General features: G+C 43.3%; 1 protein-coding gene across 1 annotated transcript in view; it reads right to left on the bottom strand.

Moving 5' to 3' along the window:
- NAALADL1 (N-acetylated alpha-linked acidic dipeptidase like 1) overlaps positions 1-25,088 on the bottom strand; it is a 274,450-nt gene that overhangs the window by 163,702 nt on the left and 85,660 nt on the right. Inside the window, exon 4 of the mRNA XM_086938510.1 lies at positions 7,513-7,635. Within this exon, the coding sequence (XP_086794636.1) occupies positions 7,513-7,635 (123 nt within the window). The remainder of the gene's footprint in view (positions 1-7,512; positions 7,636-25,088) is intronic.

Raw genomic sequence — 25,088 nt, 5'->3', positions numbered from 1 at the left:
GTGTTAGCGACAGCTTGGTAATAGGGAGATAATTTTATCTCCGCTTTCTTGGCTTTTAAAGCCAAAAAAGCGAAAATAAACCCCCTTGATAATATGCCCCACGATTCCTCGGGGTTTTCAGCTGACAGGGCTTGGTATTGTGTTACGTGCTAATTCTTCCAGGAAACGTCAGAGGGTCGATGCAGGGGTTCTAGAAGGGGTGATAAACCATTTAAGCCTCATGAACAAGCGCATGGTCTTTTAAAGATCTGTGAAGTACTCGGAGCGGCGGTGTGTGTGTGCCCTCTTTCAGGAGCGGGCGGGGGGGGGGGGGGGGGCACTGCCAGCAACTTGCCAGGCCAGGCAGTGTTCAACACTTGCATCACCCTTTCTCTGCCTGCTATTGCGCTCCATGCTTCGGAAAGGTAAGAAAAAGAACGTGCATTTGAGTTTGAAATGTCCGATCCTGTAGCAGTACACTTGCAAAGCCCACACATGACAATAAACCGATTCAAGGCCCCATTCACCCGATTTTTTAAAAAAATATAGTACTCCAAGAAAGTAGGATTATAAAACTTTATTAACTTTTAAATATAACGAACGCAACAAAAACTGTAAATATATTTAAACATTTTTTGACAAAAAAAAACAACAATGGTCAGAAGCTGTCTTTTGTGCGAATAGTCCCAAGGCAGCACAACGTGCTGAGTTGTGGACGGCACCCAGGTGAAGAACCATCCCTTCTTTAAACCCCATGGTGACCAACTATAGTTTCAATGAGTGCTATGTCCCAGGTTTTACATAAAGTAGTGTTTACCTAGAGTGGTGCTGTGTAGGACACTCTGAATGGAAATTAACCCCTTAAGTGCTGCCTCGGTGCATTGGCCGACGGCAGCACTACCTCCCCAGTGCTGCGCACGACCATTGAACGTCCATTCAGCACTAGTTCTAATGGACAGCGCAGCACTGGGGAGAGATGTGTAATAGCAGCTATGAGGTTAACCAGAACTATAACGATAACAACAACAACAACAATAATATAACTTTTATGCCCAAATTACGCAAACATTTAGCTAATCTGCTAAAGGGGGGAGTCGCCATTTCTTTTGATAATTTATTCACCCATCCGTAGCCTCGCTAATCTCCATTACAATGTGTTTCTTGCTGAAATTAACCAGAACTATAACCATAACAACAACAACAACAATAATATAACTTTAATGTCCAAATTACGCAAAGATTTAGCTAATCTGCTAAAGGGGGGAGTCGCCATTTCTTTTGATAATTTATTCATCCATCCGTAGCCTCTCTAATCTCCATTACAATGTGTTTCTTGCTGTCGCTAGCTGATGAAAAAACTAAAGTGATAACTTCCTCATCCTTATTTTGTCTTTCTTTGTTCCTTAAGATGTTATCTGTGTCAACCTCTTCCGAGAATGCTGATGCGTTAGGGATTTCCTTGTGTTTCTTAATAGCATTGGTGTCTGCACACTTCTTTGTCAATTCTGTGAACATGATAACTGCTTCATAAACAGACGATATCTTTGTTAAGTCATTAGTGTTAAGTGTGTCTGAAACTACAGTGCCCTTCTGTTTTTCTTTCTTCAGGCTCTACAGAGTTTTGTGTGTTGTTCTTTTGAGCGACAATTATTCCAGAGGTTTCAGGTTCACTTGTTTTGTCCTGCAGTGAGTTAACAGCTTTAGAGACTTCATGTTTATTTGCTATGTCCTGCTGTGCGTCAACTGCTTCAGAGACGTCAGCCTCATTTGTTATGTTTGACTAGATCCTGGACCTGCCCGGCCACGCCCAAAATGGCGCCGGTGTAAATGGGACTCGTAACTGCTTGTTGTGTACTGGTTGCCCAACCTTGATATCACGAGATACGTATGCAGTTTTGAAGCACATGGCGGAGGCTCGTCTGCTGTAGTGGGGCGCCCCTTTATCGTTTCAGTTGCCATTCCGCCCGCTTTTGCTACACTGTGCCTTTTCCGCCATTCAGCTGTTTACCGCCCGCTCTTACGGCTACAGCGTCTCGCTCACCATGTAGTTGAGTTGCTCCCACTCTTGCGGTGCAGCGATAGGCGGCTGCCACAGGACTCTTAAAATGGCGGCCGGCTCTTCGGATTTGGGCCTGGTCCAGTAAAATGGCCCTGGGACACCTTGGAACTCGGACGCTTGTCTGCCAGGGCTTGGGTCCCATTCTCGAAAGCGTCCCCTCAGCCTTGAAGATTCTACAAAAGTCTTGGGGGCCCTCGACTCCCGCAGGCTTCCGGTGGGGAGCGGCTGCCATGATTGCTTGCGGAATGGCTACGACGGAGCTACGAGATGGTGGTGCTCTCATGGTGACGCCAGCTTCAGTCTGAAACATCCAGAAACAAGGTGGGGCTTTCATCGTTTGGGAAAAAAAATGTTTTAATCCAATGAAAAGTGTTATTTTTAGGTCACATGACCTAGTCTTACATCATTAGGAAAACAAAAGTAAAATGAACCAATGAAAAGTTTTATTAACAAGTCACATGACCTGTTATGCTTACGTTACGCGCTGCGCGGCGCGCTCTGGATCGTTTCCGGGAAGCTGCGCCTTGCGCACCGGAGCACTTCCGGGTGCGCTAACGCGGCGCGTCATATGACGCATTACGCGACAACGCAGGTCCAGAATATAGTCAAAATGTCTCCACCAACCAGCGGTCGGAATACAACCGCTTTCAGCAGTCCAAAAAGTTCTGTTAAATCGCAAGAGCGGGAGCAACTCAACTACATGGTGAGCGAGACGCTGTAGTCGCAAGAGCGGGCGGTAAACAGCTGAATGGCGGAAGAGGCACAGAGTAGCAAAAGCGGGCGGAATGGCAACTAAAACGGTAAAGGGGCGCCCCACTACAGCGTGTCTTCAGGTCAAACGGATTGTGGGACAAGGTCCAGAATGGAAGAGTCATCAAAAGGCAAAAAATTCCGCCGGACCCCGGGAGCCGGCCGCCTATGTCGGGGGCGATCTCAGGCCACACCAGGGCAACACGACTTGGGGAGGGAGCAGGAGCCAAGCGCCCCCTCCCAGTCCGCGCCATCTCACCGCCCCTCGGGGGCCTCCGTCAAGCGGTTTAGGGAGTCACCGTATCACATTGTTTTCCAATGAAGTCAGGTCCACAAACGGACCCCACTTACTTTGATTAGTGAAGCTGCAGCAGGTGCAAATAAGGTTTAGACAGTGTTACAAGCGCTGCTTAGAACTCTGAAGTATGGCACTCAACATCCAGGACTTATGCCATTTGTATAAGGCAGTGACATCGAAGCAACTCAGGGACCAAAAGCATGAACGAACCCTCACGTATAAAAAATCTTATTTGGGGAAGGGGCAGGATCCAAACGCCCCCTCCCAGTCCGCGCCACCACACCGTATGTAGAAAATCTGAAGCCATCGTTCAACAAACTCTCAACCAGCCTTGGATGGAAAAATCTTAAAGAATGTACAAACTGAAAACCAGTTTTTGTCTGCATAGCATCAGCAGCAACGCTTGCTATCAGTGCATGAGTTTCATGCTCGATCGATTGAGCTAGCCGGATCGGGCAACAAAAAGTATAAAATAGTTATGTAAATAGTTATTTAATAAAATGTTTTACCCTGTTACTTTGCTGGTGTGTTGTATATATTTATAATATTTGCATAGGGTTTGTTGTTCTTTTGGGCGGGGTGGGTGGCGGAGTCGAGCTGTCTTGCAGCCATCATGGTGTGGAGCTCAGTTCATCTCACTATTTTCGTATTTCTCATGAAGGGTTGTTCCTAATGTTTGTATTTTAGCGAGGTCAAAAAGAGATCCAATTAGTGGTCTACTGATTTTGCTCGATTACTTTTATTTTTTTACACGATTTTTCACTATCTGCAAAGACTAAACAGAGTATTGCGACTTTGTGCTTGTTTGTAAATAGAGAATGATCCAAAGAGAACCAATTCTAAAACAGTAAATGCTTGGATAACAATCAATCAAATGGAGAGACAAGCAGGTACAACGGATTACAACGGGGGTAAAGGTCTGCGTTAACTACCCTTCACTATCTGCAAAGAGAGAGTACTACTAAGAGAAAAGAGGGGAGGGGGGGGGCAGCGTTCAAAGCACATCAGCGTGCATAAACACGAAAACGTTTTTACCTATCACGTACTTGACATTTGACAGCTTTTGATATTTGCTATTAAAAAACCATTGAAATTCACAGAAAAAACCATAGGTTATAGTCCATATATAGTTAGGAATTTGCATTTACAAAACCTTGAAAATTCACTGAAAAAACCATTGGTTATAGACCATATATAGTTAGGAATTTGCATCTACAAAACCTTATTTTACTCGCATAAAACCATTGAAATTCCATATATAGTTAGATGCGCTAACTATATATCGCGCACCCGCAATCCACTGCTGATGATGTCACATATTACATCATTCATGACATGGTTAGTGACATCACTGATGACATCACTGATGACATCTCAAATGACATCACTGATAAAATCACTGATAACATCTCATTTGACATTACTGATCACATCACTGATGATATCATTCATGTGATAATACCATGAACCTCTTCAGACTCTAATATAACCTTAGATACAATCAGTGTAAACAGACAGTCACAGACTGTCACTCGTCCATGGAGTTACTCACACACCTAGTCAGTCATGCAAACAATCAATCACACTTCCATTTCCTCAACTATACAGTTATACACACCTTACTTATTCAAACATATACTAACACATATTTACTCTGTTATACAATCCCTGATACAAGTTCACAATGATCCATACAGCCACTCACACATTCACTGGCTCTTATGCACAGTTATTTATATATGTCAACTCTCACATGTACTGTGTTTTACATATGTACTTACTTTGACATGTAGCACTGAGATATCCATTCACTCACTAATACACTAATGCACACAGTCATCCGCCCATACAGCTGTTTCCACATGCAGTTTTGAACCCATACATATAGTGAATCAACTACTCACACATCTATGTACAGAGTCACACACCTCCCAGCTACCCATACACACACACTCAGTGTCCCATACAAATACTTGGACAACCAATCAATAACCCATACAGTTATTCATATAGCTACTGATCAACACATGCAGCAGTTTGTAGAACAACAGATATAATGATGCACAAATTAAGATAGTTTAGTCACTAACCCATGCACTCATTAAGACACATTTAATCATTCTCTCATACAGTCAGTCATGCACCTACTAAATCCTTCTTCCAGACACTTATACATCCACTCATTCTTCAATATGTAAGACACATTTTAACTTTACAGAAACATACAGTCACTGGATGTTGTCATCAGTGATGTCATTTGAGATGTCATCAGTGATGTCATCAGTGATGTCACTAACCATGTCATGAATGATGTAATATGTGACATCATCAGCAGTGGATTGCGGGTGCGCGATATATAGTTAGTGCATCTAACTATATATGGAATTTCAATGGTTTTATGCGAGTAAAATAAGGTTTTGTAAATGCAAATTCCTAACTATATATGGTCTATAACCAATGGTTTTTTCAGTGAATATATATATATATATATATATATACATATATATATATATATATATATATATATATATATATATATATATATATATATATATATATATATATATATATATATATAATTGTGTATGTTCTCTGCCCGGAGGATGAGTATGTCGAGATGATAATTCCAGATGCTTAAAAAGGCAACCAAAAGGTGGCGCCAAAGCTCCCAAAATCGTGTGGCCCACACAATCCTCAATTATAATGAACCATAATTAAAAAAAAGTGTGAAGAAATGAATGAATTCATACACATGTGAGGATCCCACATTTCTGCAATGCTAGAAGGAACACTATTTCCGAATAATAGACCCACAGCCCACAAAGCAGACAATCATGTTGCTCTCAAATGCCGTAACAATCAGGAACTAGTTTACAGAATTCTAGGGCTCGGTAGCAGATCCCTGAGGCTTAAATGCACAAACTAAGTGCTCTTTAGACCCTCCAAGTAAACGCTGCTACTGTAGCAAGAACTACATGGCCCAGAATCCCCCCATTTGGCTTTGCCAAATGGCATTGAAATAAATGCAAAAACGTCCCACATGTAGATGTCATCGACATTACAACAAACAAACAAACAAGTACAGTAATGAGTCATTAGAGGGGCCGCAAGTTCAAAAAATGGCATTGTGGAAAAAAATCTCCAATGTCCACACTTCCAGATAGCACGTAAAATCACACTGTCTTGAGCACACATATGTTATGCATATGTTATATAAATGTTATAGTTAGGTGAAAATGCCAGTTAATACATACTGTTTTAAACTATTAAAACTACTGAAACTCACAATGTTGTCATCAATCATGTCATGTCAGGCCACACTACCAAAATATAAAAAGTGGGACTATATGACTTGGAAGAAGTCAGCACATCAACATATATATTTCATTGTATATGTGATTCAGTTATAAAGTATGATGTTTAGTAGAAGGGATTGTCATGAAAAATGTAAAAAAGTTTTATTAAAAAAATAACAATGAACATGTCTTTGAGTCTTTTTTTAACAGTTCTCAATCTAGAAATTGTAGCGGCACCCACGCTTTACTTTTAAGGTTAAAAGTAAAGCGCAGGTGCTACGATCATAGCAAAAGCAAAGAAAAAGTCAAACTGGCTCACAGCGATGCGCTTAATGAGCATGACGAGGAAAGCCATATGGCGCCTCTGCTCGTAAGCACGAGCACATGCACGCAAGATGTAGGCCGGCCACGGTAGCATTTTTTGAAGCCCTTACTAAAAGTCTCGCCAGACCAGCGCATGCGCTGGGTCAGTCGAGACCTAAAAAGCAAGTAAAAAGCAAATAATGCAGAGTGACAATAAAGCCAACCAATGGCAAGCGAAGGGTGGGCTCTAAGCCTCCTGTAAGCTGACAACTGGTGTTTTTCAAACTAGATAATTTGCAGTGTCTGGTAGGCAAGATCCAGAAACAAGTTGGTGATTGAGAATAGTAAATATATATTTAACTTGACACTGCGGTGGCGGTTGAAGTAGTGTAGAGTAAAAAATAGGTTATCATTATTTTTGTTCATTATAATTTTCTTAGCTTTCAATGCAGTTATGTCACTCTAAAAGCACTATTCTGGAGGACACTGTCACTCTCAAAGCGCTATTCTGGAGGATACTGTAACTGGGACGGAAGAAGACTCTTAAACCCTCCTCCAGTTCCTGTGTGTTTGATCTTTAATGCTGCTTCATTGCAAAATCACAGATGCTGATGATCTCAAGCCCTTCAATTGTGTCTCCTCTTCAATTCCCTCTTCACTTTTCTTCCCTTCAACTCCATCACCGTTCTCATTAGTGCTCCCTCTGACATCCGTACTACTGTTGCCATCTTTTCCTCACAATTTCTTTCTCTTCTCCTCCAAGTATTTTTGCCCCTCCTTTTCCACCCTTGTGATTTTAGAAGTGAGCAGATTACCCTCGGCCTTACCTTTGCGCTCCGGCCTGCCCCTCCGTAGCGGACAATGGCAATGGTGCCTGCCAAATTGATGCCTTTGTTAACAAGTTCTTGGTAGTCACTGGTCTTCCCTTGGTTTGCGTACACAAGCTTTCCCTGAAGGAAACAAAACATAGACCATTTCCAACCAAAGTCAAGGGCACGTCACAGAATGAACTGCCCCATTTTAAGCAATGGAGAAGGAAATACCTCGAACATGATTCATTTATAATTTACAGCTGGGCGAAGGCATGGTTAGCTTTCTGCGATAAGGCGCTCTTAGACACACTTTAATGGAGCCTTTCCACATCAATGAACTCAGAGACTTCAATGTAATAGCACTCCTTCCAACATCACTGTGTTCAGACGCTTCTACCCACAAACCCCAATCCAGAAACTTCAGTCGAGGACCACTCTTTCTTATATCACTAATTCCAGACACTGCTACCGATTCAATTGAGTGGCACTCCTTCCTACATCAATGTATTCATACACTGCTATGATGCGCCACTCCTTCCTATATCAATATATTCATACACTGCAACGATGCGCCACTCCTTCCTACATCAATGTATTCATACACTGCAACGATGCGCCACTCATTCCTAAATAAATGTATTCATACACTGCAATGATGCACCACTCCTTCCTACATCAATGTATTCATACACTGCAACGATGAGCCACTCCTTCCTACATCAATGTATTCATACACTGCAACGATGTGCCACTCCTTTCTGCATCAATATATGTATACACTGCAACTATGCACCACTCTTTCCTTCATCAATGTATTCATACACTGCAACAATGTGCCACTCCTTCCTACATCAATGTATTCCTACACTGCAACGATGAGCCACTCCTTCCTACATCAATGTATTCATACACTGCAACGATGCACCACACCTTCCTACATCAATGTATTCATACACTGCAACGATGTGCCACTCCTTCCTACATCAATGTATTCATACACTGCAACGATGCACCACTCCTTCCTACATCAATGTATTCATACACTGCAACGATGAGCCACTCCTTCCTACATCAATGTATTCATACACTGCAACTAGGCGCCACTCTTTCCTGCATCAATGTATTCATACACTGCAACAATGCGCCACTCCTTCCTACATCAATGTATTCATACACTGCAACAATGCGCCACTCCTTCCTACATCAATGTATTCATACACTGCCCTGATGCACCACTCCTTCCTACATAAATGTAGCCCTGCACTTCAATGGAGTACCACTCCTTCCTACATCAATGTATTGATACACTGCAATGATGAGCCACTCCTTCCTACATCAATGTATTCATACACTGCAACGATGCGCCACTCCTTCCCACATCAATGTATTCAAACACTGCAACAATGAGCCACTCTTTCCTACATCAATGTATTCATACACTACAACGATGCGCAACTCCTTCCTACATCAATGTTTTCATACACTGCCCTGATGCGCCACTCCTTCCTACATCAATGTATTCATACACTGCAATGATGCACCACTCCTTCCTACATCAATGTATCCCTGCACTTCAATGGAGTACCACTCCTTCCTACATCAATGTATTCATACACTGCAATGATGAGCCACTCCTTCCTACATCAATGTATTCATACACTGCAATGATGCACCACCCCTTCCTAACACAATGTATTCATACACTGCAATGATGCACCACTCTTCCTACATCAATGTATTCATACACTGCAACAATGCGCTACTCCTTCCTGCATCAATGTATTCATATACTGCAACGATGCGCCACTCTTTCCTGTATCAATGTATTCATACACTGCAACAATGTGCCACTCCCTCCTACATCAATGTATTCATACACTGCCCTGATGCGCCACTCCTTCCTACATCAATGTATTCATACACTGCAATGATGCACCACTCCTTCCTACATCAATGTATCCCTGCACTTCCATGGAGTACCACTCCTTCCTACATCAATGTATTCATACACTGCAATGATGAGCCACTCCTCCCTACATCAATGTATTCATACACTGCAACAATGCGCCACTCCTTCCTACATCAATGTATTCATACACTGCAATGATGAGCCACTCCTTCCTACATCAATGTATTCATACACTGCAACAATGAGCCACACCTTACTACATCAATCTATTCATACACTGCAACCATGCGCCACTCCTTCTTACATCAATGTATTCATACACTGCAACAATGCGCCACTCCTTCTTACATCAATGTATTCATAAACTGCAACTATGAGCCACTCCTTCCTACATCAATGTATTCATACACTGCAACGATGCACCACCCCTTCTTACATAAATGTATTCATACCCTGCAACGATGCACCACACCTTCCTACATCAATGTATTCATACACTGCAATGATGCACCACACCTTCCTACATCAATGTATTCATACACTACAATGATGCACCACCCCTTCCTACATCAATGTATTCATACACAGCAATGATGCACCACACCTTCCTACATCAATGTATTCATACACTGCAATGATGCACCACCCCTTCTTACCTCAGTGTGTTCCTACATGTCAACAGAGTGCCAATCCTTCTTACATCAGTGTATTCATACACTTTAATGGAGCATATCTCACGTGACCTTGCCCGAAGTGAAGCAGAAGACACTGCATTAAAAGTAACCAGTCACATCTCTCTTACCCCAGGACAACGATCTCCAAACACTTAATGAAGAAGAGGGACATTCAATATTACAGGACTACCATCAATATTCTCAGGTTCCTGGTACCACCCATAAAGTCAAGCTACAACTTAGGAACGATATGTCACCACTTCAAGAACAGACAGTTATTTACAGAAATAGAACAAAACCACTTAGACCCAAGACAAACAGATCTTTCGCATGACAATGAAATTGTCAGTACATGTACAAAACACCACGATCAGAAGAGAACTTGTGTGCATACTTTGTGCTCCTCCTGTAATCTGTTCAGATCAAAGATCACAAATTGCTTAATCTTTAAAAGGGAAACCCAGGGGCGAAAGTTTTTCTTAGGTGTCCACCGCTGGAGGTCCGAACGCCTGGTTGCTGAACAACTAGGCTGCTTATTGTTGATTCCACCTCATACCTCTTTCTTCCACCTGTTTGTCTTTTTAACTCACTCTAACTAACTCTTGCAGGTTCGTCTTCACCACCGCCTTCTCCCTTTCTTAATTTTAGGTCTCGGCTAGCATAGGCTGCGCTTGCGCAGTCACGCTGGCATGATTTGGTGTTTTCTAGTAGTGGGGCTTCTCCATTGGCTGGCTTCCTAAACGGCGGCCAGCCATTGGAGAAGAGGTTTGTCTGTCAATTTAAGCCCCGTCTTTTTCGGATTGGGGGTGTGTTTTTTCGTTTCTTTCTCTCCGTGATGTCATCATTCAATCAACAAAAACACGACCCCAGTCTGAAAAGGACAGGGCTTACAGACTCCTGCTGCTGGACGCGCGGGAATTTGTGGCTGCTTTTACACTCTGGTGTGTTGATAAACACGCTCAGCTGTTTTGTAATTAATTTACCCACGTGAAGGCTGTGTGCGTATCCATGAGATTTTATAACTTAACCGTAATATACGTACTATTTTAGTTGATCCATACATTCAAAGTACTCTACCATTACCTACCATAAAATGTATCCACATTCATATCATTTTGTGTCTGTCTTTCAGCCTATCCTAAGTATCCTTGAGTGAATGAACTTCAAACGGCAATCACACCAGGAAGCACCTGTGCGGAAAATGCAGCACAATAGACTAATCATTTTGCACTAAGCTGTGCTACCGTAGTCTGTCGTCTGTGTTCTTCGCAACTACGTCACAGCTGACTTCCTGCGGAGAGGTGCGCTGTGCCACTCGTGATCTTTCTTCGCGCCACGTTGTGAACTTGCGTGAAGGACAGTCTTTCCCCCGCCCTCCTTCTGACTCGATGGTTGTGGGAGATTTGTCTGTGCTGGCTCGTGCTGTACAGCCGTGCTCGAGGGTGTGTCACGTGACCCCGCACCCCCCCTTCCGACGGCCGCCACGCTCTGCCTGCCTGTTCTGTCTGTGTTCTTGCGGCCTAGCGAACAAGAGTTCCAGCGCGAGCCCCAGGCCGCCCGATCCACGACTAGGTGGGCCCTTGAGCCGTCAGGGATGGGTGAGTGGGGCGACCGGAGGCTCAGGGCCCTGGGGTGAGACGGGTTGCGGGAGGGAAAGGTAGGCCCCAGGGAGCGGGTGGGGGGCTCCCGGGGCCGCCGAGAGATGGTGGGGAGGGGTCGACGATGCCGCCTGTGCCCCTAGCGGGGCCTGTGGGGAGGGGTAGCGGGCGGCTAAGGCTGCTGCCATTGAAACACTGTTCTTTTGTATCCTCTGTGCAGCGGCTGTTTGCAGCCTCGTCCTCCCGAGGCCTGGGGTTGGCGGCGAGGCCCCCTCCCTGCAGAGAGAGGGATCCCCTGTGTAGATAATGCTTGCGGCCGGAAGCATGGCGGGATTGCTGACGTTCAGGATGTTTAAAGTGATTATTTTTTATTTACTTACCCTTTTTTCTGAATGCAATATACTGTATTGTCTGTGAAATAGTTAACCTGTCTCCCCCAAGTGAGAGCAAGAGCTGTTTGCTTGATTTGACGATGGAGCAAGAGCCCCCATTATGCTTCTTGCATCACTGATGTCCTATCATAACTCTTTTAATCTTGAAACGTCTCCTGTTGCTCACGATCAAGACTTGCTACCAGATGGCTACCTTCAAAGAGGGCGAACGAAACTCCAGATGTGTCCCGTACGAAAACTTCCACACTAATAAAGTTAAATACCCCAATTTTACACATCAGCACTCAAACATTCCCGCGCTAGTGGAAATTATTAGTAGGCTAGGAAGTCAGCTTTACATTCTCTTCCAACATCCCGACTACATCCAGTGGTGATTGCTGATTACTGCAGCTACCACTTTGAGTCTTGGATTTTAACCCACCCTGCTCTGGACCCATCACCTGTTCCCTTAATCTCTTCTAATGATGATGTATCTTAATATGCCCCGAGTAGCTTGTTATGGTAAGCTGTTCCCTCTTTCGACCGTCCCATTTGTGATCATTGCTCCCCCCAGGCTTCCCATTAATTTGAACTTGTAATGTTTTGACAGAAATTAGAACATCCTCACTTGTGACTGCCCTCACTCCCTTTAGCCTGTGTACAGAGGAAGTATTAGTGGACCATTTTTATGACGATGACCTTTAACACTTGACAACTTTCAGTCATGATTAAGCTTAGCGACCTCTCCCGTCTAACTCTTTACACAGGTAGTTCCTACTCCCTCTTTCTTACAAAGAAGTCTTGAAACCTGATGGTTTGAAGCATCACAGTCCATTATAATGGGTGGCATTTCTTCCCCAGGCCTCTTCTGAAGTTCAAGTTTCCTAAACATCGACTCCCATCACTGCATTCCTCATTTGTATCTACTATTTGCCACTTTATGCGGCTTCCTCTTATAACATAGGTCAGGGCCTCCCCCAGCAACATACACAATTTCTTTCAGTGTTATTGGTTCTTAGCCTCAACTAACCTTTTCAGATGATGGATAATGGCCTGATACATCTTCCATCAGTGGACCTCCGCCCCAATAATTCTCTTCAAGTGATATGAAGAGTGTACCTCTCAATACTTTTTCTAGTTGGCTTGTCTTTACCCAAACCAACTATGTTCCTTGAAATTACATTGCCCTCATTTTTTAGGGTAGTCTTAGCGTCCATTATCTCTTTCAGTGATGGGGACATTTTATACATCCATTACCGCTTTCAATAATGGTCTAGACTGCCTCTGTGGCATTTTAATTTGGTTGTGCCATTAGAACAATGAATCTCTTAAGTGATGGGACATATTTCCAGCTGAACCTTTCTTTGATATCCCACAAGGCGTCTTACAAACGTTATTAACATTAACCCCACTATTTCTATGTGTGAAACTTCCCAGATCTCTTCAATTGAGGATGGACCATACTGTCATCTTCCATACACTTTTAGTTATCTAATCTCTCCTACTGATTTTCATGCTCCTATTCTCTTCCTAAACTGGACCTTGGTACACTTCTGCCTTTCAGAGACCTTCATTGATACAGCGAAGCCCGGGCCTAACACCACCTGAAATTAGCCCTGAACCTCACAGTGCTGATGGACATGTGCCCTATTCTCTCCTATTTATAACTGATGCAACCCCCTCTTCCGTAAGGTTTTACTCCACTATGGCTATTGGGTGTGTAAGACTTTGGGTGCAGAACGTTTCCAATGACTATTAGTCCTTTTTATTTTTTTTATTTTTTGATGCAATAATAGATCTTAGACACCCCCTTCCCAACTATACATGTCCCACGAATCACTACCAGTGATGAACTTTAGCCATCATCTGCCTTCGAAATCAATTCCATGATGGAATTTAAGCCAGAAGAAATTGCTTCATGGCCTTCAGTCCATCAAACGTCTATAGCACCCAGATCCACCCCCTCCTGATTTTTCACATAACACCAGGAATTTTGCCTGCAATATTTTTTACTGCTACTGTTGGTGGCAAACTGCAAACTTATTTCTGTGATCGTGATGAATTCAACTCCCGGCTACCTCCAAAGACTGGCCCATGCACGATACCGTCCCCCAATATTTTGCTAGACTGTATGCCCTTCCTTCCTCTGATCCTTTGCACAAATAAGGCACTGTGTGACTTTAAAGTGTTTACTTGGATGGAGAGTAGCCACCTAAGACCTTTGATTGAAGGCTTTTAGTCCCCAGACCACTTCCATTTGTGGACTAAAATCTTTCTCTTCCTTCCCATTCCTTATTTCTTTATATCACAAGGGGTGTTGGTTGTGTTTATATCTTGTGGGATACCTATGGTTTTTCTTCAGCTGGCAATCTACTCCAAAAATGAATTCACCTGCTAATCATTTTCAAGTAATAAACCTTACTAGACAATGGCTCATGGGCTTACTTATTTCACTACCCCAGATCTCGTGAGGCGATGGGACCAAGTACTTCTGATTCTTCCCCATCTTATAGTTGAGTTAAACCCTACCCCCTTAAATCCATGACAACAAAGATCCAATCCTGGACGTCTTTAAATTGCTATTTATTCAGTTTATTGAGTTAATACACCTTAGGATTCAACGTTTCCCCAATACATTCCCAATAAATGTGGGCTATTAGTCTTAACACATCCATCCAAACTTTACCCAGTTTAAGATTGACAACTATCTTGATGCTGTTGATTCAAAGGACTTGGCCTACACACCTATACTTTATTCAGGACAGACAGGCAATCTGAGCCTTTTCCCTATGATATTACATCAAATATCACCCATTCCTGCACACCGCCAGGACCTTCTGGTGATAATGCTGGTCCTGCTAAAGAAACTCTTAACACTTTGTATTTTATAACTATCTAACCCACTTGGAATTAGTATTTTGGGTTACAATTTTCAATTTTTCTCTTGCCTCTGTTCCCTGATTGTGCTAGTTTTTTCTTGCCTCTGTTCTCTGGTTTTGCTTGCTTTTCTTGCCTCTGCCCCCTGGTTGTGCTCGCTTTTCAAGCCTCTGTTCCCTGGCCATGCTCGCTTTTCTTGCCTCTGTTCCCTGGTTGTGCTCGCTTTTCTTGCCTCTGGCCCCTGATTATGCTTGTTTTTCTTGCCTCTGTTCCCTGGTTGTGCTCTAAAATCGATTGCAAAAAATGGAGCATGGGTGGATACATAAAATAAACATGGTTGGGTAAAACTTACACGGGTATGGCCTATCACAAATATGTAGTATAATCTATTCGAGTAGTTCCGCATGTGAAAGAATATAATCATGTAAAACTGTTGACTGGTCTTAGCTGGAGACAGTTCTGACAATACAAGTGCATGTACGTCAATGTGAGATATAAAACAAATAAGAAAACTAGGTATAGAAGATCAGCACTTCAATTACTTTAGAGCTAGCGTGTGTGTGGCTCTGTGTGTGTGTGGCTCTGTGTGTGTGTGGCTCTGTTTTTGTGTGTGTGGCTCTGTGTGTGTGTGTGGCTCTGTGTGTGTGTGTGTGGCTCTGTGTGTGTGGCTGTGTGTGTGTGTGTGGCTCTGTGTGTGGGGTTTTGTGTGTGTGTGTGTGGCTGTGTGTGTGGGTGCAAATGCAATAGGTCTCGCATTTGCAAGAGATTAAGCTATTACTCTCTACTACTCTCTAATGCTTACTTATTGCCATTGTAAATGACAATACCATATATTTATTGGTTTAAACAAAAAACAATAAATGAAAAAAAGGACATTTGCAATGCCAATAGCTTTAACTTTAACAAAGACGAGACCATTGCATTGTAAATGCTTGTTTCATCATCTTTCTGCACACCCTTTGTCCGTTTTCTAGCTTTCTCTCTCTTCCCCTGGTCAACATCTGATGAAAAATAAACCCTGGTTCCTAGATATGAGTGCAGACATTCACCACCTGCAACCACTCGCACAAGTTAAGCACTGAGACCATTAACTGCAGTGTGTTGAATTCATTGCTTTGTGTCCAGGAACACTCAGTGGATCCTTCAACACTCTTGGAAATCTGTGACGTGTGACTCTTTAACCTGTATAATGTTTTTATAACAATATAAAACCTGGGTACTATTTTTGACAACTGGCTCATGCGTTATTTGAGTCACTGAGTATAAGAGACCACCAGGAATTTGTTGAAAACCCATGTTGCTGAACGTCAAACAGAGGTGCACGTCACCAGTTCAGTATAATTATGGAGACTTTGTTTCTTCTTTTTCTACCTGCAAGATTTTAATAAAGATTCAATAACACGGTAACGACCTTTCTGATCTATACCGCCTCCTCAGCCTTACCACATAAACAAACACAATACTATACGCCTTTGCTCTTCTGCTATTATTCTTCCCCCACGTGCTTAGTCTCGGTTTCATCCCTTCCCCATTACTCACACTAGATTCCCATACCTTCGCCCTTCCTGGCCATTTCATGCTTTCAATCCCCCCCCATAATGTGCCAATAGTATTTGTACCCCTCAAAGTACCAACAGTGAATGAATGACCTGTAGAAATATGGGTGTGTTCTGGTAGACCCACAAGGCATCCTGAAATCTATATTATCTTGAAATGAAATGAAAATACGTTTTGTAAAGCAAGAATAGTTGCCCGGAGGCGTCCAAGCGCTGAAGTTTGCAAGATGGTCTAAGCAGCAGACCAATTGCCACAGAAAGAGAGAGGGGTTTATTTATTGAACAGGTGAGTTTTCAGATGCTTCCTGAAGGAGGTCAGATCTGGATTAGACCTCAATCTTCTGACACAGGCACCACACATTTCTTAAGATTTCACTTAAAACGCTCAAACTGACTGCTGGCTTGAGAGTATCCAGAGCAGCTTGTAATGATTAATTCCAGACCCTCAGTTTGTACAGTATGGGCATAGTGGACCCTTCCCTAGAAAATGCCATCTGAAAAGAAATATTAACATTGTTGGTATCAGGCCAAAACATATCTCACACCATCTAGGGTGGCAGTCCACTAACAAAACTGCCTATCTTTGATGACCAACACAACCAGACTGCCCATTTATCTATCCCGTTAGTGATTTCCCTGGTGGGTTGGAGCCACCGAAGTATGTTGTTTTTTAAGGTCCAGGGCCGTTCTTAGTGCTTGTGACGTTTTTTCCTGCTACCCAAGTTTCCCTGCAGAAAGCACAGAGGGGGGGAAGAGGTAGAGTAGGAGAAAAATGAATGGGAAGAGAGAAGGGAGGAAGAAAGCAGGCCTGGTTTGATCATTTGCCACACCCCACTGATCAAGTAAGAAAACAAACAAAGTAAATGGCCCAAAAAACATAAATGGCAATCTTGTCAATGAAGTTAACTCCCTGGAAGGAGCAGACAAACAACTCCATGAAGAAGACCTCATACTGCTTATCTTAAAACCCCACAGCATTTCATCATAAAGGTCCCCTGCCAACATTCCCAGCTGCCTGACACCTCTCACAGAACCAAAACACAAACTAATCTCAAGCTGCCCATTCCATTAATATTATTCTCATATGTTTCAATGTGGTGATCATCATTTCCCACACTAACATGCCTCCAATGTTTTTCCTGAGAGACCGCCACTCTCTACATCTCTGTCCTCAACTCTCACTTAGGTGTGCCTTGCGGATTCCTGTGGCGATACTCTTTGAAGGTATGGTCTGTTTCTTACCAGCCCTGATCTTTGAACCTCATCTGATGGTTTTATTGATCACGTCAAGGTGTATATCAACACTAATGACACTCTGTAGACCAAAGAGAACACTGATTGATAAATGCAATGCTATTTAGAAGCGCACATCTAGATAAGATTAGATAAGAGCAGGCATTCACCTAGTGGACATCAGTCAGCAGCTATGGGAGAGGCAAACTGGGTGCATAATTCATGCAGAAAAGCTGAATCCATCAGCTCATGCACAGCATAGTCTCTCTGCTGAATAGTTAAAGACGGTTTGAGATGTTCAGCACAGATATCCGCAAAAGTAAAGGCTTGTCTTTTTCAGCTATGCTAAGAGGCATCCTTCATCTATTTTCTTTTTCACATCAAATCAAGATCCTGCACTCTTTCATTTCTGCTCGGATGGACTACTGTAACTCTGTCTACCTAGGACTTCCTGGTTACTTGATCCACAAACCTCAGCGTATCCTGAATTTCACAGCAAGATTCGTACCTGGCATGAAATGCAGAGAACCCATTTTGTCTGCTCTGATCACTCTTCTTCGGTTTCTGGTAAAAAAACGGATTAAGTGATGCATAACAGTAAAAATAATGGGGTAACCCGGTGTCCCTCAGAACCTGGGTATACGTATTAGGTAAAACAATTGGTTCTGGCGGGGATTCTCAATTGCTTAGAGTGCTCAAGGAGTAGAGACTTATTTACAACACATGTATCAATAAATTAAATAACACACACCACAATTTGAATTTCAATATTGTATTCAAAATTAGATATCAAAATGTTTAAGGCTGTCACGCTTTACAAATTCAATTATAGTGAGGACTACGTGACTGTGGTGAAAATAGTGACATATAGTGATTGATGATATTGACAGTACACTATGTACAAAACAAATAGACATGTGACACTAAGCTTGGGAAAAAGGGGGATTTTGTTTAGCATCAGCCCACAGGAGGGTCGCCATCTGCAGCCCCATTAACTTGTTGCCATTGTGAGAGGAACCTGTGGCATCTCCCTTGGTAACCCTCATCCACGCCTTCACCTAAGATTTCTATAGCATAATGAGGAGATGGGGCGGTAATGGGAGCTATCAAATTCTTCTCAAGATGTAAATTGCCTTGGACTGCCAGCATTTGCTGATCCAAAGTACTATAACAAAATAACTGAATTGTGAGGGAGAAGGCAATGAGAAATTCAACCTAAATATGTGAAGAGGCTTCTAGGCGGTGTTTTATCTTCTACTCAACTAACTTGGTGAGCTGAGACAAAATATAGTACAAAAAGACTTTTTCATGTCTCATCAGTGGTAACAAGAAAACTAAAATCCAACGGTTTCTTACTTAGGGCCCAGTGGTATTTATGCATGCCCTTAGCAGCACACCATTCCTATTTATTCGGCAAAAAAAACAGATGTCGAACAACACAAACCTACACAGGGTAACAACTTCTCCTGTCTTAGCGTGGGGTATGTATGCTCAGAGGCAATGGTCTGACGGGGGTTATTGAGATCTTCACAACCACAGATGCAAAGACCCAGGAGAGGTCTCAACAAGGAAAGAAGGGTAGGTATGCATAGACTACATAATTGTTTTTTAATATGACTCTAAATCATTAACTTGACACTACATCACTCCCCTGACGGATCTTCATTCCTTGACAGGTGGCCCAGATTCAGACCCTCCAAAAACTGTCTGAAACTCGAAATTCTAGCATTGGGCACCCGTGAGGTGGCACAGGCCAGATCTCTCTCTCACAGCTCTTACGTGGCACTTGCAATGTTTCATGGCATGTACCCTTCACCACAGGGACTGGCGACAATGGTGGAAGAAACCTTTTCAGAGCTGAATTAATGATTTTAAACTACAAAATGTAAAGTCTTCTCAGTTGAGTAGTACCACGAGTACAAATTCTTATCAGTGTGGAATCTTTGGTGACCGATCTCTGCTGCTAGGCACACAAGAGCAGGAGTTGTGGCAAGTTTCCCTCTAGGGGTCAGCATTTTCAGTCACACTTTTTCAGGCGTTGGGAATGGTATGCATGAATAGCAACCTGCCTATTTTAATTTGACAGAACACACTCAGTAAATAATAAAGTGATTGTGATAGGAGTGTGTATGTCAATTTTAATCACATTTGGTCACAACTTGTAATGTGATCTGTTCGCTTCACTGCACCAAAGTTGTTTAGTTTTGTTTGGACACTTTTCCTTTTTCTTTTGAACAAATTGACCACCGATGATGATAAACATGGGCACAACTGGTGAGTACCTACCAGTGACCCCATTGGTGGTGCTCACGTGAGGGGTCATTTTGTTCTTTTCAAAAAAATGTATGTTGTTCACAAACATTTTTGTGGTTTTCACTATGTCTTCCTGGTTACTCAGGAAAACAATGTGGTGCGTAATGTACACAGAGTCTATTTGTAAAGACTTTGGTGTTTAGCTGTTGGTGGACTGTCAGTTGAAAAAATGTGGCGGAAAACGTGTTGCAGCTACCTCATAAACAAGCATTTTCAATGCAACGGTTTCGCCTTTGAAAAAGTTAGAGCTATTGGCATTGTAAATGACAACATTTTTATTTATGTGTTGGTTTTGAAAATAGATAAATAAATGTCACTGTCATTTACAATGCCAATAGCTTAATCTCTCACAAATGGAACACACAAACACACAGACCCACACTGAGTCCCACACACATACATACCTACAGAGCCACACGCAGAGCCACACACACACACAGAGCCACACACACATACACAGAGCCACATACAAGTCAAGTCAAGTCAAAAAATTTATATAGCGCGCTACATACCCAGAGGGTCTCAAGGCGCTTGAAGAGGGGTGGGGAATTACTTGTCAAATATCCACGTTTTAAGATGCTTTCTGAATGCTAGGTGGTTCTGAGTAAGGCGAAGGTAAGTGGGAAGTGAGTTCCAGGTTTTGGCTGCCAGGTAGGAGAAGGATCTACCTCCCATGGTGGTTTTGTTGATGCGAGGTACCGTGGCAAGGGCTTGGTTGGATGATCGTAGCTGGCGGGAGGGGGTGTAGAAGGACAGTCGTGTGTTGAGGCATTCGGGTCCGATTTCGTAGAGTGCTTTGTGTACGTGGGTTAGGAGCCGGAAAGTGATCCTCTTATTGACAGGGAGCCAGTGGAGGTTTTTCAGGTGACCAGAGATATGTTCTTTACGCGGGATGTCTAATATGAGCCTGGCTGAAGCGTTCTGGATTCGTTGGAGTTTTTTCTGGAGTTTAGCGGTAGTACCGGCGTAGAGGGTGTTTCCGTAGTCCAGTCGGCTCGTGACCAGAGCGTGAGTGACCGTTTTCCTAGTTTCGGTGGGGATCCAACGAAATGTTTTTTTGAGCATGCGAAGAATGTTGAAGCAGGATGAAGAGACGGCGTTGACTTGTCTGTTCATCGAAAGTGAGGAATCCAGGATGACGCCCAGGTTCCGTGCGTGGTCCGTCGGGATGGGTGCTTTTCCAAGGGCTTCTGGCCACCAAGAGTCGTCCCAGGCAGAGGGGGAGGTACCTAAGATAAGGACTTCTGTTTTGTGTGAGTTCAGTTTCAGACGGCTGTCTTTCATCCATTCGGCTACTTCTTTCATTCCTTCGTGTAGGTTAATTTTGGCGGTGCTAGGGTCATTGGTGAGTGATAGGATCAGTTGAGTGTCATCCGCGTAGGAGATGATGTTGAGGTTGTGTTGGCATGCGATGGCCGCGAGGGGGCTCATGTATACGTTGAAAAGGGTGGGACTGAGTGAGGACCCTTGGGGTACGCCGCAGATGACTTCAGTGGCCTCTGAGATGAATGGTGGGAGGCGGACTCTCTGGGTTCTTCCGGTGAGGAACGAGGTGATCCATTCCAGTGCTTTTCCTTGTATTCCGATGTTTTTGAGGCGCTGTAGAAGGGTGCTATGGCAGACACACACACAGCTACAGACACACACACACACACTTCATCCACCCACTAAGTCCATATAAATTACCATAGATAAAAATTGTTGCAACTGTATAAGATGATAGTGAACGTATTTGGATCCAATTTGGCATGAACACAGAAACACTTTAACTCAATGCCCATCCAGGACTACATACTTTGAGAAGAATCTCATAGTAATATATGAAGCAGGGATGCAACCTCATATTCACTTAAAGTGCTTCGGCAGTAAGACAAAGAATCTAGTCTCAGGTTTAAAAAAAAAATACTTTGTTCTGTACTTGTAGAGCTCAGCTAAAGGATGCACAGATGCCAGATAGAATATGTTATTATATCAAGCTTGCTATGATGCATCTGCCCCCTGTTCTGTGTTCTTGGCTGCCATGGGTGCAAGACTGGACAATACAGTTGGTTTGACCCCAAATTACTGCAAACTTGTAAAAACAGCCTTGAAGTAAAGCCACACAAAAAGCTACTGACCAAAGTGAAAAGAGATCCACCAAGCCAAAATAAATGTTCTTTCTATGCTGGTTTCCAAAGGAAAAGTATTTAAGTGTTTGTCAATTTCATGGGGTTCCTGTTAAGACTAGCTAAGCACAATACTGTCTTTATTACTTGCTATCAGCATTAATTAGGTTGAGCCTGGGCGGCACAGGCGCTGCTCTGTGAGGCGTGCTGTATTAGAGTATGTACATGAAGCTCCACCAACTCTCCGCCCATATTTTTCATTGGCTTGTGACACTGTCTTTTATAAAGGCTGGCTTCTGCATCGTTAATAGGCTTGTTAGTCCCTCCCTAGTACCGCCTTGCCTTTATTTGTAACCTCCAATGAGGACTGGCCCTTTTACTTCTGTTGTTACACGGTATGTCTTATTTAGTGTGTAAGCACTATTATCTTTAATGAGTTTCTCTTACTGCAGACACAAAATGCTTTCCTGCAACATTCAGCACACCATGCACGCTTTCACTATCCTAGTAACCCAGGACAATGGTGGCAGCTTCTTGGAAGTGAAATAGGTCTGTCATTTACAAGAGTTTGAGCTATTGGCATTGTAAATGACAATGCCTTTTATTTATGTATCATCAAAACAGATAAATAAAAGGTGTTGTCATTTACAAAGCCAACAGCTTAAACTCTCGCAAATGCGAGACCTATTGCATTTCAAATGCCTGTTTATACTTTTATTTTAGTTCGAGCCTCAGAATTACAATTTAAAACGGAAAAAAACCAATCTTCCTAATAATTCCTACATTGTCCCAAGCGAAATTTGTGCATACTCTGTGCTGACCTACTTGAAACTGCACAGTGCTGCAGCACACTACCTGCAAGCAAGAGTCTGGGACTGCGCAGAGTGCACCCCTCCTGCTAAATGAGATGGGGGGGAAGTGAAAGGGCAGAGAAAGGGACAAAGAATAAAGAGAAGGGAGACCGAGGGATGGGGCCAGATTAGAGAGGAAAATCACAATTAAAGGAGCAGGACAAATGGAGAAGGAGAAAGGGAGAGGGAGAACGCGAAAGAGGTAGAGGGATAGAAAAAGGGAGGGAGGGCGAGGGATAGAAAAAGGGAGGGAGTGTGAAAGAACGAGAAACAAAAAGGGGGGAGAGAAAAATGGGAGAGAGGCAAAATGGTGAGATAGAAAATGATAAAGGGAGTGAGGGAGAGTCGCGTGTCAGGGGAGGACAAGTGATGTTTTCAGCGTCTCCTCTCCCAACATAGGCTGGCTCCGGGATGATGCGGGCAGCTCTGCTAAGAGAAGACTCAACGGCCAAAAGTCTGGTCCGCTCAGCTGAGAACCCAAGCTGAAGCAGTCCTGTTACATTTTTGCTGGATAGGCACCGCACACGTGCAGGCTCCGAGGGCTGCTCTGATTCGCTACATCTACATGGAAGACAAGAGCTCTTAGTGCTGCGATCAGCCTTAGCAAAAAAGCGTAGGCTACGCCTTTTTAGCCATCCCTTCCACCATTGCAAAAAAAACCTCTGTGAATCAAATCTAGAATTACTATGTAGTTAAGATGGCTAAAAAAGCCGTAGCCTACCCTCTGAATCTATAGGGGTGATAAGTTGTACTGCATCATGAACAATAGGGGTAAACGGAATGAAAACAGAGGAAAATGGGCGTTTCTCTTTGATCACCCGCAAATTAGTTTAGCAGACCTGTCAAAGGTTCGAACACAAACTAAAGGAGGATACGATCATGAGCCCTATATCAGTCTCAGGACTTCACTATGCTCTGCGTTCACTACATAATTACAAGAAATTACCACGTCTCAAACATAGTACTGATTTCCACAGATTCAGAGAAAACCAATTAAAATGCGGCAATGCTTTTGAAAACACTATGCAAATTCGTCTAATTGACAGTAATGAGAAATGTGTATGGACATTTATTTATTCAGACGAACATTCAGCAACAAAAGACAGTGCCCCAATTTCTGATTACCGGAAGTCTGCTCCCACTGATGTTAACTGCAGCAACACTGTTTAGTCCCTTCTGCTAGGGAGACTAGGAAGGACTGACGCTCACCACATACTGTGAGGACTGCCACTGGGTGAGTGAAGTAGCAATGGACAGCACTGACGGCCAGTGGGAATGGCTTACCCGGTCTGTGGTGCACAGCACAGGTTCTCGCTGAGAGGTGGTGCTCTTTTTAATGGTGGCCACACTGAAGACGGGTCAGGTTAGACGTCAGCAAGTGATGTGAAACCCGAACTGAAGTGCATGCAGATAGGTACCAACTATACTTGCAGCATAGCCATGCAATGGCTGCTCACGTGGCTCTTACTGAGGGAACAAATTAAAGCTTCCTCACGAGATACAGTTTTAGATGCAGTTAACATATTGAACTGCATCCACTACCAACAAGTAGCCCAGCTCGAGAGTCTGGAAAAACAAAGCTTCATATCAGCACAGCTTGTGTTTTGGGTTAGAATCAGAAGACATATTTCTGAAAACTCGGCTTGTTGCAAGACAGAAACCATGTCCGTGTAATTTCCTCCTTAGCTGCCAGAAACGTGAGCAACATGAAAAACACAAAAAATAGCACCCAGAATATAATTTTTCCATAATCACACCAATGTTCCAGACAATGAAGGAAACAGGCCACATCCATATAACAAGTCAGGTCCCGGGCCGGCCAGGGGATGACGTCACGGTGGTGTCCCGGGCCGGCAGCCAATCGCAGCGCGGCCCGGGACAAAGGGGCGGGGCTTAAAAAAAGCACCAGAAACGCCCCCGAATCGCGTTTTCGTGAGAAAGCGCGATTGACAGCCTCTGCCTCCCAATGGCTAGCCTCCATTTATGGAGCTAGCCAATTGGAAACAGAGGCTGTCCTAACCTCACTACTAAAATCAAAAGATTTCGACTGGGAGGGGCTTCGCCCCTCGCCAAAAGTCGAAACCTAAAAAGGAGAAAGAGGAGT

This window comes from Lissotriton vulgaris, chromosome 9 (genome assembly GCF_964263255.1).
Source record: "Lissotriton vulgaris chromosome 9, aLisVul1.2, whole genome shotgun sequence".
NCBI lineage: Eukaryota > Metazoa > Chordata > Amphibia > Caudata > Salamandridae > Lissotriton > Lissotriton vulgaris.
This window is presented reverse-complemented; position numbering and strand designations above follow the sequence as displayed.